The sequence below is a fragment of the Tauraco erythrolophus genome, chromosome 9, assembly GCF_009769465.1.
Source record: "Tauraco erythrolophus isolate bTauEry1 chromosome 9, bTauEry1.pri, whole genome shotgun sequence".
Classification (NCBI taxonomy): Eukaryota; Metazoa; Chordata; class Aves; order Musophagiformes; family Musophagidae; genus Tauraco; species Tauraco erythrolophus.
The window spans coordinates 4,209,591-4,223,977 of NC_141473.1; the positions used below are offsets into that span (position 1 = coordinate 4,209,591).

At 38.2% G+C, this 14,387-nt stretch overlaps 1 protein-coding gene across 1 annotated transcript in view; it reads right to left on the reverse strand.

The window, feature by feature from the left end:
• Window positions 1–5,253, reverse strand: part of ZRANB1 (zinc finger RANBP2-type containing 1) — a 35,574-nt gene extending 30,321 nt beyond the window's left edge. Inside the window, exons 1-2 of the mRNA XM_009980078.2 lie at window positions 5,137–5,253; window positions 3,510–4,360 (exon numbers count right to left, since the gene is read on the reverse strand). Coding sequence (XP_009978380.2) covers window positions 3,510–4,323 — 814 coding nt within the window. The 5' untranslated portion in view covers window positions 4,324–4,360; window positions 5,137–5,253. The remainder of the gene's footprint in view (window positions 1–3,509; window positions 4,361–5,136) is intronic.
• Between the last annotated feature and the right edge of the window lie 9,134 nt (window positions 5,254–14,387).

The window sequence follows — 14,387 nt, forward strand, 5'->3', positions numbered from 1 at the left end:
TGCTGCCCTGCAGCAAACACACTCCACCAGCACCACAGTGAAACCCAGCCCTGACGTGCCAGGGGAGGGGAAACTTCAGCAAGTCCTGAAGTGTAAGCCCCAAGCAAACTGAATGCTAGAAAGGTTTTATAGTCATGGCCATCTTCATCCCTTTGTACTACTTAAATCCACAGCCAGCTGTAACCAGCTTCCCCAAGCCCCACAGCAGTATGGCTCTGCTACACATCAGACTCTAAGCCCCACAGGCCACCAAACCTCTCCTACGGCCTCTTTAGCACAGATACCACGAGTTACATAAAAGACAACGGAGCTTAATTTTAAATACGCATTAGCTCCCTCACCCCCTGCAAGAACTGAGTCGTCTTGGACTTCACATTGACCTTGTACTGGGCCAGTACAATAGAAAGCATTGGGTCCTTGCAGAAGCCATCTGTGGTATCTCACTGTAACTCACATTTGTAGTAAGCAATGTTCTTCAACAGCCGTACTTACTAGATGTTCTGCTTTGATTTTAATAAGTTTTAACCAAATGAATTAGGTCTAAAATCTCATCCTTTTGCAAAAGGATCATTTGACGGATACATTCACTGCTACAAAATCCATGTCAATAACAAAAATAACATTCAAGTACATTTACTTGCAGAGTTTGAAAGGGAGAATGCCACTAATCCTTCTGACTCACAAAGAACACCCTGCAGTAAGGAAACTGTTAATGCTGAAACGCCAGAGTTGCACTCATTGCATTTTGTATAGCCCAGATTTGCACGGAATAGAAGCCTTGATGGCATGTTTATTTACTGAGGTGGGTAGAGCATTAATGAATGTCTCCAACAAAACAAACAAAAAGAACCACAAACACATGCACAGAGGTACTTTTCTAAACCCACACAAGATACACATCTATCTTCATGTTTCAGCTAAAGAGAACAGATGTGGAAAAAAGCAGTCTGGTACATGTTTTTAATGAAACTTGACGTTAAATTTAGAATCTAGTAAAAAGGATTTTATACTAGAGTTGAGATGCGAAGAGAGAGTTCAACTGAACAGCTGTCCTAAAGCATCAAACATTCTCCTTGGTACCTTCTGAAAGATGCTATCTTCTAAGAGACAAGAAAACAACCAGTCTGCCAACGATTACTCCTACTCCTCTAATCTTTATTTTTAACTTCAGGGAAAGCTACACTTCGTACATCCCAAAACTTTAAACTGATATCTCTCTCTCACATAAGACAGACTCAAAACACATGGACTCACTGAGCTTGAACTTGGAGGTGTGCCGCCTGAAGCTACCAAATCCTAACAAGCCACCACTTGTCAGCTGGACTACGGTACCGGACAACGTACCAACTCCTACTCCACCAATTTTCACAAACTTACTTGACACTTAACCTGTCCTATTTTATAATTGTGTTTGGCTAAGGACTGACAAGTGTTCAGCTCAGCTAAAAGCTAACAAACAGTAACTCACTAAGTCACCATAACTCGGTTGATTTCAGTGTTAAGAACATATGCTTCAGGCAAAATAGAACAATTAAACTGTCAATTGGACAAAGTATGTCACACTACAACAACAAAACAACCACCACAAAGGTGTCTTATTGCTTTTAGAGTTACTGGTTAAACTGGTATAACTTTCTAATATAGACACGCTCTGCAAAATGTCCAGAGACAACCACGAAAGAATCTATGAAGCTTTCATTGATCTTCCTAAGGTTATTCCTGATACAAGGATTATTTGGAAAAATTTCACATGTGATATGCAAAATGAAATTCTGAAATGAAGGACTGATAATTAACAGCTTTGGTTGCTGTTTTTTCCCCCCCCCTCAGTAAAAAGCTTAAAGCACAGTGTTTAAGTTACAGAAAGGAACCCATGAAATCTTTCAGAACAGTAGTAAAAATCAGCACACAACTCCATTCGCATTCTGGCTTTCTCAAAAAGATGGCTTCAAGATACCTTCACGCTATTTTCATTTTAAAAGAACCAAAGCATCATTGCCTTACAAAATTTCTGTGCACATAGTTTAAGTTTCATGTACGACTGTAGCGTCAGAAGCAACATTAAATACTTGCAAAACTCACATTGTTAAATATAAACACAACCATTCCCACACAGATTAAATCTGAAAGCGTGACATGTTTTAAATAACATTGGAATAGTCAAAAAAAAATTTCACTTTTCAAAAAGCAGTGGAAAGAAAACTCTTAATATTTAATACATTTGCTATCCGAATGCAAGATAGATGCTTCTAAGGCACAGGAATGACCTCCAACAATTCATCTTGAGTATGTAGTAACTTATGAAGTACCATACAGAATTTCGATTGCTTAATTTCAGAAGGAAAAAGCACTGCATGTCTTCTAGCATGGAAGGAGCTGAGGGTCCCAGGAAATACTGAGTCATCTAACTATTTTCAAAAGGAAATATGTTTGTCCAACTATTCACGTAACACAAAAATAAACTGGAATATTTATTAGCTCAGAGAAACCAAACCCGTGATACCTATAACAACATTTACACCTGATCAAATATATTAAATAAAGCAGCTCCACAAATCAACGTTTCGATTATAACAACCATGAAGTGACTTCACGAAATGTTATGGAACAGAATGAGACATACTAGTAGCGCTAGAGTTTCAAATGAAGTGTTTTACTCTAAAAATAGTCGTGTTATTTCAAGTGTTTAACCTGCTTGTATGCTAGCGCATAAGATATCTGCTTCTGGGAAGTTACAGCACAAAAGTTAACTCACAAGGTCAATAACTGAAGAAAACCCTGCTCTCACATGTCTCTGTTCTTTAACAGCATTGGGGGAATTATCCAGAATTTCCTTAGGAAAGCACTAAAATACAAAACAAAATTGGTATTTGAATTTTTTGAAGCAGTTGACTACAAAAATACTTTCAGAAAGCCTGTAAACATTTACAGCACAGTATCTGTATTAATACAACATTATTACTTTCAAGGTCAGTATTACACATGCAGTTTCTTGGAGCTACATATTTTGGTGTTATTTTTAACATCTGACAGAGCATCTTGTACTGTTGCAAGCCCTACACTGTTTACAAATACTCCCAAGCTGCAGCTGCTGATTCTACTAGCATATCTCGCCATAGCAAAAAAGAAGAGTAATTTTAATTACCCAGTAATGGCATTTTTTACAGCACTATATGCACCGCATTGTTCTGTAGATTGGTTTTGTAATTTTTCCACCTTTCAACAACTACACAGAGCAACAGGATTTGGTTACAAGGATATTCATTTCTACCAAAAGTTAAAAAGTCCAAGCGTAGTTGAGGAACATGTCTAACCCTGTCCAGATTACAGATGAATGCCGCACTCTCTCTTAGCAGGTGCTATTTCAACTTCTGTATTTGTTTTACTTTTTAAAATACAGAGATTAAAAAAAGCTGTTTCAAAATCAAACAGCAAGTTTATGTCTTAATATGCGTTCTCCCAAAATACCCAACCACAGGCATAACAGTATAAAGGTTGCAGCAACTTACCAACACAAGCATTTAGAAACAGCCAGTCAGTCTTTTTCATTCTATTTTTTATTTGCTTTAGTTTTTTGAAGTCAACTTCAAGCTCTTCCTTGCTGCCAACAGCTCCAGCCAGTTCAATTCTTTGGAAGTCCATTTTCACATCAGATTCACGTTTGGTTGTAGGTGGAGATCTTCTTTGGCTATTACCACTACTGCAGCTTCCCCTCCATCGAGCTCTGTCTTGCTCATTTATGATTGAAGAAGCCTCTTCTGTGTCTGCCAGTTCTATTGCTTCTATGTTGTTAGGTCTGGGATGATCACATACAACACATTTCCTGGCCTTCGCCCAGTTTTCGTATGTACAAACAGAACAAGTCCAGTGCTGAGCCCTTGTGTTTAGTTTATTCCTGTCGTTATACTCCTCACACGGATCGACAGAAAAAGGGACCGGTCTTGAACCAGAACCTGAAGACTGAGGAGACTCCGTGGGACTCCTGGTCCTACGTTGAGACAAGCACTGCGTACACCTTATCGCTCTTGGCCAGTTCAAGTACGTGCACATGTGGCACGACCATTTATTTGCACTTTCCATACTGTAAGATGATTTAACCCTTGGTCTTGCACTAGAATCTGGACATATCAAAGGACTACTCCCTCCTTCAGTGCTCGTAGGATCCCAGTCTCTACCAATATCACTTGAACCACTTTTAAATGGATCTTCTGTGATAATTGTTCCACTAGGTCTCTGAGCACGACACATGGTACATTTGATTGCAGACGGCCAATTTTCGTATGTACAATACTCACAAGCCCATTTAATTCCACGCTCTGTCATCGTGCACTTCTTGAAATGAACTGCGTCAGGCAGAAAGCTAAGTAATCAGAATACATCATTAGTACACAATACTTGCATAGGAGCTCTGCTTAAAAAAAAGAAAAAGTAATGAGATTTAACCCAGCTGATATGTACTGCATCAAATACAAAAAAATAAAAAAAAAAATCAGGCTGGGCAAACAGGCAACCTTTTTTTCTTGATACTACTAGAACATTAAGGAGGAGAAAACACACTGTGAAAAGCAAAAAACTTGAGCTAGCTGCATTTTAAATGCAGAATTCAGGATTTCCTAGTGCAGAAATGAAAAGAAAACGCAGTTCTGCATTTCCAGTATTTCTTAAATTTGAACAAAGGATTCCAAAACAAATTCAGAAAACAGATACACACCAAGCACTGAGAATACTGGAGAAGAGACCAGTACAGCTACAGAAACATATCATAAGTATAAATTATTAAAATAAAACTCAATATGAATACAGCAGTACAAGAAAAGGAACGTGAAGTCTACATCCTGTGAGGTCTATTGCAAGACCTCACAGGATCTGGAAGGAAAGAGTGTATCAGGTGGGCAGTTATACGATGAGTAAGCAGTTCTTTCAGAAAAGTAGGGTGTAGGAGTTCAGATAAAATGCATACATTTGAAAATTTTATGCATGTGCTTAACCAAGACGAGGCCTTGATTCGACATCACCCATAACGCTCGTGTTAGAAGTTACAATACCACTTGAAAGCAAGCACAAGCTATGTGCGTTGACAAGCTAACATAGTACTTTCATTAGACAAATCCAGATTTCAGTCCAATTCCAACTCACTTTTTCTCTAATGAAGTGGGGATTCTGTCTTCATGCTGGCTCAGATCTCTTCCTCAGACTGCCAAATACAAAGGATGAGACTAAGCAGGTAACTATTCCTGTAAACAAAATGAAAACAGACTCATTATAGGTTTCCTACTGGACCTGAGTAACCAGAAAGTTAATTATTAAATGCCACACCTATTCTGATCCCAATTTACTTGTTTAAACTCAGTCATGACCCGCTGAGACAGACTGGTTAAAATAAACGAGTAAAGAATCAGTTGACACACAAGTGATCAATCTGCTGAAGTAAAAGAACTAGATACAAGCAACATCAAATTCACATCGAAACACCTATAAACACTCTTTCTGCGATCTGAAACTTGGGATGGGGAAGGAGAAAAAAAAAAGCTTTGTGTAGAGGGCATAATAGAGGGAAAGGGTGAGGCAGGTAGATAAAGGACAAACAGAAAAATGTATGCAGTCTATTTCCTCCCTTACCACAGAATAGTTATCCAACATATAAGACTCAATTATGTGCTATTTTTAAGCACGTGAAACTGTTTGAAATACAAATTTGTCATACCAATTGACAGACAATTCTCATTCATGGTATTGTACCTCTCTTGGCTAACAAAAACACCCAGAGTCTAGCAAACAAAAACTCCAACGAGAAGTTACACAACAGGATTAAATTCAAAACTAGACACATCAAACAAAAGATTAGTTTATACCTGTTCTCTGATTAGGAAATGTTTTACGAGTAGTACATTCTTCACTGAAATACCTTCATGCACACCTTGCTCTACCAAGGCACAGCTAAACATCCATTAAATTCATCCCCCTTTTTGCTACTATCTCCCTTCTGCAGATTCCAGCAGGCAGCATAGTTTTTTTTCCAACAGCTTGACTCTGATCTATTCACCAGATCAGGTGGCTGCATGAATGAAGGGCTATCGCATGGCCAGGCCAGAGGAGAAGGCAGGACTATCCTTTCCAGCAGCGATCCGTATTTATGCTGCGTGAAAGCAGGAGAGCAATCAGGAACACACAGTTTTCTCATAAAGCTCAGGTTCTAATGTGACTTGTTTGAACAGCCTGCAGAGCACTTCACTCCCACCTGTACGTTATAAAACTGTGTCAGACTAAGGAATGTGCTGAGAAGGCAATTAGACTTCCTACTGCTTCCCCTCCACCGCTCCTCATAACGTCCATGCCCATGCATAACTGGAAAAAAAAGGAGTGAGATGATACTAGGGTCCCCATGTCTGTAATAAAATAACTGAAACTACATACATCTGCACAAGAACACAAACTCAACTTGGTTTTACCAAAGGTGACTTTGTAAAGATGACTTTTCAAAAACTTGGAGGAAAAAAAGTTTCTCTACTCCATAAACAAAATAAAGTTTGGCCAAAACACTTCCTAGATGAGTACGCTGTACACTAGATTTATCTGTTCCATTTGGTCAAGGCTTTTTTTCCCCCCTTAATTACCAAAACAAGTTTTTTAATGATGTCAACATTTCTTAATAAGCTTATTCTCTCTATAAACAGTAGAGAGTTTTCTGAGATATTAATGTGTTCCAGTTAGGAACTTCAGACAGCCGAACATGGTTTGCAGAGGAGAGGAGGATGCAGCGCACCGTCCCTGCATCTGCCAACAGAACCGCCAAGAGCAGCTTCACTTGTCCTATGGAGGATGACCAGCATACCATGTGTGATGAAGCACGAGAGGGATCTGTAACCACACATGGTCTCTTACCTGCCCTACTTCGTAAAGCTTGAAACCCAGCAGCTGCCATTGCAAATCCCAACCCACGTTTGGGATGGGGCAAGAAAACAAAGCATCATCTGTTTTTCTAACATTAAGACTGGGAAAGGAGACTGCTGCTCAAGCTAAAAAGCAGCTGATTGCAAAAAACAGATCTGAACAAATACTGAGATACTATTTATGAAACTAAATAGCCAAGTACACACCGTGTTACAGAAAAGCTTTCCTATGTGTCATGAGAATAGGTTTTTAGCTGCAATTATTCTCTGCGTCCCTTAAAAAGCTCGATGCTTTCAGAAGCAATTCTTAGAGAGGCTGAGTGTCTGCAGCTTCGAAAGCCTCTGAGATATGAGCTCACTACCTCCGAACACGAGGCCTCAGGTTATTATGAAGTAAAGAATATAAAAAGGCTCCATGGAGCAATGCAATTTCTCTTCTTTGATAGCTCTGCCAACACCCACTATGGCACAGCTAGATAAGGAAATTTAGCACTTTAACATATGGAGGTTTTTTCTACTTCTAGGTCTTGGTCTGACCCCCCAGCTGTATCCTACCTCAAGGACACCAGAACCAGCTCATTTACTGGTGGTACAGGATCATTATCCAGCCCCTGAGCAGTTTGAAGCTTGTTACATTTTTTCAGAATTACTTCTTTGCCACTCTGTCTTAAGTTAACTTGCTATTTTAGATTCTTCACAAAGGAGAAGTTGAATCATGTAGTACCTCCTCTTGCAGAGAAATAGCTCAACAGTGACTGCAAGGTGCAGGTGCATGCCTTAATGTCCAAAAAGCATGAGCAGACAAGACATTAAAACCCACAAAACTCCAAGCAAGTTCCAATCGATCAGTTTATGCAGCGTGCTAAATACCTTCTGGACAGACTGGTAGACTAATTCAGTACATTAAAGAGGAGAATATGTTAAATTCTGATAAATCAAGTAATAAAGAAAAATCTAAACATTACCAGACTACCTTTTTACTAAACATAGTCAGTTGGAAAAGGTCACTTAAAACAGTCACAGATTTTTCCTTTGCTTTGATTCAACTTTTAAGAATATTCTTCCTCTTAGGTACATGGGAAAATACAAAAACAGCACACAGGAACTGGAAAGAAACAACGAAGTCCTCAAATAACATTTTTATTACAGGATATGTTATACTCCTCTCAATTTAATTATTCGCTGAGTCCAGAAGTTATTTTTCCTTTGGCTCAAACAAGGAACAATATGGAGCTCCATTTCATTAAACCATCAAGCCCTTCCCCATAAACAGGACAGATGCTGATTTAGCCCTGTCTACACTACGGATTTTTTGCCGAGATGGTTATGTCAGAAGCACATCTGTGCTGGCAGAGACCTTATGTAATTATACTGATCAAATCAGTGTTCCCACCTTAACTCATTTTGCTCGCACATACAGATTTTTCGAAGGAAGCTAACTGCTTCTGTATTTCCAGGGAAAAGGGAGTTTAGATATCAACTTAAGGCTTCAGCAAGACCTGCCAGGGAAAAGAGCTCCACTCTCCTTCCCCTCAACATAGCTGCCTCTCTTCAGCTGCTCCCAAAAAGAAAGGCAGGCTGCTTTATCTATTTTTAATTTAAAACACTGAAGCAACTTTGCGGAGGAACAAAACTAGCAGAAACACCTTGTTCTGAAAGAAAAGAGAGGTCTCTATAACCAAATGCATACAATTAATTATAATAATAATTATATTATTATATTACTATAGTAACTATTAACCCAACAGTTTATGAGTGCAGAAGTAACACCTTTCACATATTCAACCACAAAAAGGAGCGGAGAGGAACAGGACCGAGAGTCAAAGCAAAGGATCAAACAGCAGCACTTTCACTGACTCTATTCTTTATGTATTATGAAACACGGTGTATTTAAATGTACATCTACCAAGAAAGAGTCTCAGTCTGACAGCTGGAATTGCTCACTAACAGCTGGATAATGTTGCTGTGAAGTGTATGGATACACACAACGGACAAACAGCTTTTTAAGAAAAATTGCCTGTGATTAACCCTGCATAATTTGTCACGTTTTCAGAAGTGTTCCCCCTTGTACGTCACTACCTCAAGTTCTCTTCCAATTACTCATAAAAAATTTGCATACTTGTTAGAAGACTGAAGTTCTTGGAAAACTGAATTTCATTTATACACAAACAAGCTTTCTAATTAAAGCTGTAAAAGGAAAACCTGTTAACATCACACATCTGGATTATCACCTTAAATGGTTACGATAAAGCACGCACTAGTTTAAATTCAGATAGTTGTAGCTGGTTTTGTTCTGTAAACTGCAGACCATTTTTTTAAATACACAGAAGATGAATTCGAGTCAACTGTTCACAGTAGGAAAGAAGGCAATAGTTCCACCTCACTGTTTCCAAACAAAAACATTTATACACACCGCCACTCTGTTGCTGACTCTAACCACGCTGCCTTTTTAAAGCTCATATAAGCTGCATCAAGAGACTCAAACAAAAATTTTGCCAATTTTTAAATACAGCCTGTAGGAAGGTCTAGAAGGTAACAGAGCTGCACACAAGCTTACATCAAAAAGGCTGATGTGTTTCTTTCAAACTCGTAAACTCTCTGAAAACCTCCTCAATGATTTCTTACATAAAAGACACTGCAATTTAACTGGCTCAAATTCACTTTTGGTATCTGGGTCCAAGAATCCCTGGGAAGTATCACACTGTCAATACGCTTCAAGAAAAAACTTAATTTTTAAATAACCTATTTGAAATTCATTGCCCAGTATTAAGAATTGATTTTCACATGAAATTTCCCTTGTCTAATTTTCTAAGGTAGGATTTTACGGATCCTTTCTTCTCTTAACTTACAAAACTTACTCCACCTTCAACTATTCGCTACTCTTCCATGACTGCTTTCTCAAGAATTCAGCATAAGCCTCAACAGACCAGTATATCAAAAGCATTAAACTTGAACCCAGGCTTCTACAGTTTGAAGGGAACTAACAACAAGTTCCATTGTCGTCTCTGCAAATTAGTTTAAAAAAAAAATAAAATAAGAGCGTTGACCTTGTCAACGGCACAACCAAATCAGATCAGCAGTGAACCTGGAAGCTTTGCAGTAAGGGTAGTAACTATGCATTATAATAAAAAATTGAAAGATTACTGCAAAGTTACAAATGCAGAAGCATTTTCTGGAGCAAGGAATTTAACAAGCAAGCATAGTTTGCTTTGGTTGTTAGGACAGTTCTTTAAAAATGAAAGGATACTGTCCCAAACAGATAAGCAAAAAGGAGAAAATACTCTGTCACCTCAGGAAAAGAGCATTGAAATTGTTTTCTGCCAACTGTTCTATGAGGTGGAGTTTTTACTTACAAAATTTTTATTTCTGTAAAGAACACCAGCTGGCTTTTTGCAGCAGGAACTGGTCTCAGACTGCAGCCATTGTTACAGAACGCAGAAACTGCTTTCTTATAAAATACAGATGTAAAGCAAGAACCGTGCTGGAAGACAGAGGCTTTTGTCAAACTCCATTATCGTTCCCAACCTCATCCCAGTGAGAGCACTGCTCTAAAACACGCAAGGATCACCTTTGCTCCTCTGAGGAGCAGAGATGGTACTTTGCTCCCAGTAACAGGGATAACAGGAAGAACGCTGCTGTCTCACAAGAGGCATCATCGAGTTCAGACTGGCACAAATCTCGGTTCTGTTAAAGACCAAATTATTGCTACGGAAATCACAACACAAACTACAACAATAATGGTGCGTGAGAAAAGAAAAATTGAAAATAGTGTAGTTATAACTGAGTAACTACTTACAATCTAGTATGCTGAACGAGTTCTAACATTTTTCTTTCATTTTGATAGCCGAGGCTGTCAACTGCTACTCTGTACCATAGTTTTTGAGGTATGACCTCCTTCACTATGAAGAACTTTTAATCTACTAAGTGGGTAGTTGATTAAAATCCAGAACTCAATCTTTTACAAAGAAACATGCTGCAAGAAATGCAGTTCTCTAAACCAAGAACAATTCTAAGAAAGTAAGTAGCAACTTTTGAAAACCTTTAGAAGTCTGTTCATTGGGTGAATTCTGACAGGCTTCATTTACATACAATAAAAAAAAATTGCTTTCCTTTTGATTTATGCATTGATATCTCCTTTCAAAGCATCTTAAGTCTATTTTATTAGGTATTTATGGTATTCAGAAAAATTACACTGATTTTGCTTCAGCTTTCTTTTCAATATTCTAGTCACACTTCCAATCCAACTGCTATCATTTCAAATAAACCTTAAAGCCTGACTTCTCATAAGCAAGAGAATTTATATGCAGGTTTAATGCAAGAGGATGCCTAATTTTGCAAGTGTTCTATGCAGCAGGAAGTCAAACATTCAGGAGGTTACAGATTTTAGGAGACATCTGAAACACAAATACAAGAATTGACAATGAACTGTAGGTTAGGATGCAGACCTAACTGTAAACCAAGTTTTCTGCAAAAGCTGAAAACTCATCACAGAATTAACAGGTATTTGACAACACTAAACATTCACTCTTTCTGGTGTCTTTTTCTATTTTGATGTTTATCCTGTGAAGCATTTTTGCACTCCTAACTTTGCTGTGTAACTTGCAAAATTCTGGTTTGCATTTTATTCGTTACTCATCTCAAATGGGTTAAACTATATATAGCTCTATTAAATTTGTGACTAAAAGCTAGGAAAACCGTAACTGCTGAAAACAACCTATTAAAAAAACAGTAGCAGCAGCTTGCAGTTCAGTCCTCTTCCTTATTTCAGGAGAGTTTCGTTTTCCAGGGTTTTTTTGTTTTGTTTTAAACTCAATTAAAAGTCAACAACTATTTAGATGAGATGCTACTACACATTAGGATGGACTAAATACGACTGCTTACTTAGAAACCAATACCATTTGAGAAAATGAGAGTAAGCAGATCAGCAGTTACATAATACACAGCATCTCCCACACAATACTAATCAAAAACCAAGCAAAGTGACTCAAAATAATGAGCTATGAGAGAATATTCACATCAATACAGCCAGCAACATTTAATGAATCTGATCCTCATGAACAGTCAGCAACAGATGAATACTGACTCAAGACAAGATGTACAATACAGTAACAACTATACGGAATAAAACACAATAGAACTGTTCAAATTTCATTTTTAAGACATTTGCATTGGACAAAGTACAAAAGTTGAACAAGAGGATTCTTTATAAAAAGTGAAGTCAAACAAAAAACACAGTTTATCTGTGTTTAGACTAAATGCCTAGAACACGAGGCTCGTTTTTGTTTAGATCTCAGCCATCCTCACACGAGATGAGGAAAACCAGATGTCACGCTCTGAATAAAGACACACTGTGGAGTCAGACATCAAAACTTAGGAACACTTAAACCTGTCCAACAACCAAGGAACATTATATTAAGACTTGTCCGTTCGACATTCAGTTCTGGCAATGGTTCTCTGGGCCTCCTCGATACTGGTTGTCCATAAATTAGATCATGGCTACATGCAGAGATAGTCACCATTTGGTGGAAAAAAAACACCTGCCTTCAAATGAAACAAGGAAACTACACACTCAACATCAAGCATCGTGTAGTTGCGCCCTAACTGATGAGGAGGCACTTTGGGATACAGTTCAGGACCACCTTTGGTACATGCATTTGCAACGGGGCTGTATTTAAGACTAGTTCTAGTTTTATCCACCTGTTTTATCCAGATCTTCTTTAGATACTGGCTAGACAGAAAAGTACCAAAAGAAGGGAGGGGAAGAGAGAGACGCAGAAATGCCATTATCACAGCACACACAAAACCACTACTGCGTACGTTGCTGCTTAACACAGTGCAAAGAACTGGTATCAAATATCACAGGGAAAACAAATTCAAACTCCTCCTAGAGAAGACACGATACCATTTCTTCTTTTTTTTCTTTTATTATCACTTTTTTTTTTAACCTTATGATTAGTAATCTGTATTTTGCTCGTAACGCATATCTAAGAGTTCCAAGTTAATCACTGCAGGGTACTCTGAGCTGCTAGAAAGTTTCAGAGTAACAGCTCTAAAACAGTAAATCTGCTTTTGGGGGGTGGGAATAACTATCTGCTAGAGACAACACTGAACAACTTTCTTTAAATAAACCATTTAAAAGCTATGAAGTGACAATTCTTTTTCTCCCTGCCAAGCTAAACAGTAATGTGGAGGTCAAGAAAAAGTAAATAGTCCAGCAGACCATCCCAGGTCTTTGGCAAGATAAAAATTAGCTTCTCAACAAGCACGCAGTAAGGAGCCAAAACCTAAACTCACAGGCCCATCCGACTGAAGGTGTAAGTGACAACCAGCCATCATTAAGATACCTACTACAGAAGACTTAAGAGTCAGACCTGTAGATTGAAGCAGTTTCAGGGGAGTATTCAGAGAGAAGCAACTAATAAACACGCCAGCTGTCTCCACTGAATCCCTGCTTAGATACCCAGAAAATCAATGGAGATAGAAGAAATACTTTCAAGCCCCTTAGCCTGAAAGAAGCACAAGTCAACGCTTACACAATGCACTTGCAGTCTTTACAATCACAACCACATGAAACAGGATTCTCCCATAAACATACAATCACCTTCACAAAGCAAATTTCCTGGTTTTCACTAGAATTACCCACATCTATGAAATTTATGACAGACATTTTTCTTCCCAGATAATCGAGTGTCTACGCACCAAGAGCCGCACAGTTTTCAAATGAATGGACCTACAAAAGTGCATTGAACTTCAAAGATTACTTGATCGTAACAGTTCTAATCTATTGAAAACAAAACAGACCACTCAAGTTTATTTTTCTTTCCAGAGTCACATAAACCACGGTTCAGAAAATTTTCTTTAGTTCAGGAAAGCTCACTCCTGAATACCTACACGACAGCGGAACACCGATGTAACTTACAAGTTTCTTCATGTCTGTGAACTCCCCAGTAACTCGGACTTTTTCTGTTTCATTAAAAACAGCTACTCAAGACCACAAGCTAAATCAAATCAAACTCAAAGAATCACACAAAGGATTTTTAAACCTTAACATTTGTTTACAACAATAAAGGCAAATATAACCCAATTAAAACATCACCATGTATTGGCTTCTGGCATGGTGGGAGGAAGGAGAAGAGAAAAAATAAAAAAAAGACTGCAGCCTCCTTGCTCACAAGTGACAGTTTCAGAAAGCAGTCCTATTTACACCTACCAAAATAAACACAGGTCCATCCCTCCAGTTCCCCCACCCCCTGGACAACAGGCTGCACACCAGGTATTGGTTTTGTACCTAGCTGTCATTACTTCAAGTATTTTCAGCTCTATTCTGAACTCAACCTTAAAGACAGATGTAAATCATATGCCTTCTCTAGCATTTGTCTTAGAAGTACTCAGAAGTAATTTAAAATACGCATGTGAACACAAGCAAAAGTAGCAGCTATTCTCAGAAAAAAAAAAAAAACAAAATCCACTTTACTAGATACAAAAAAAAAATAAATT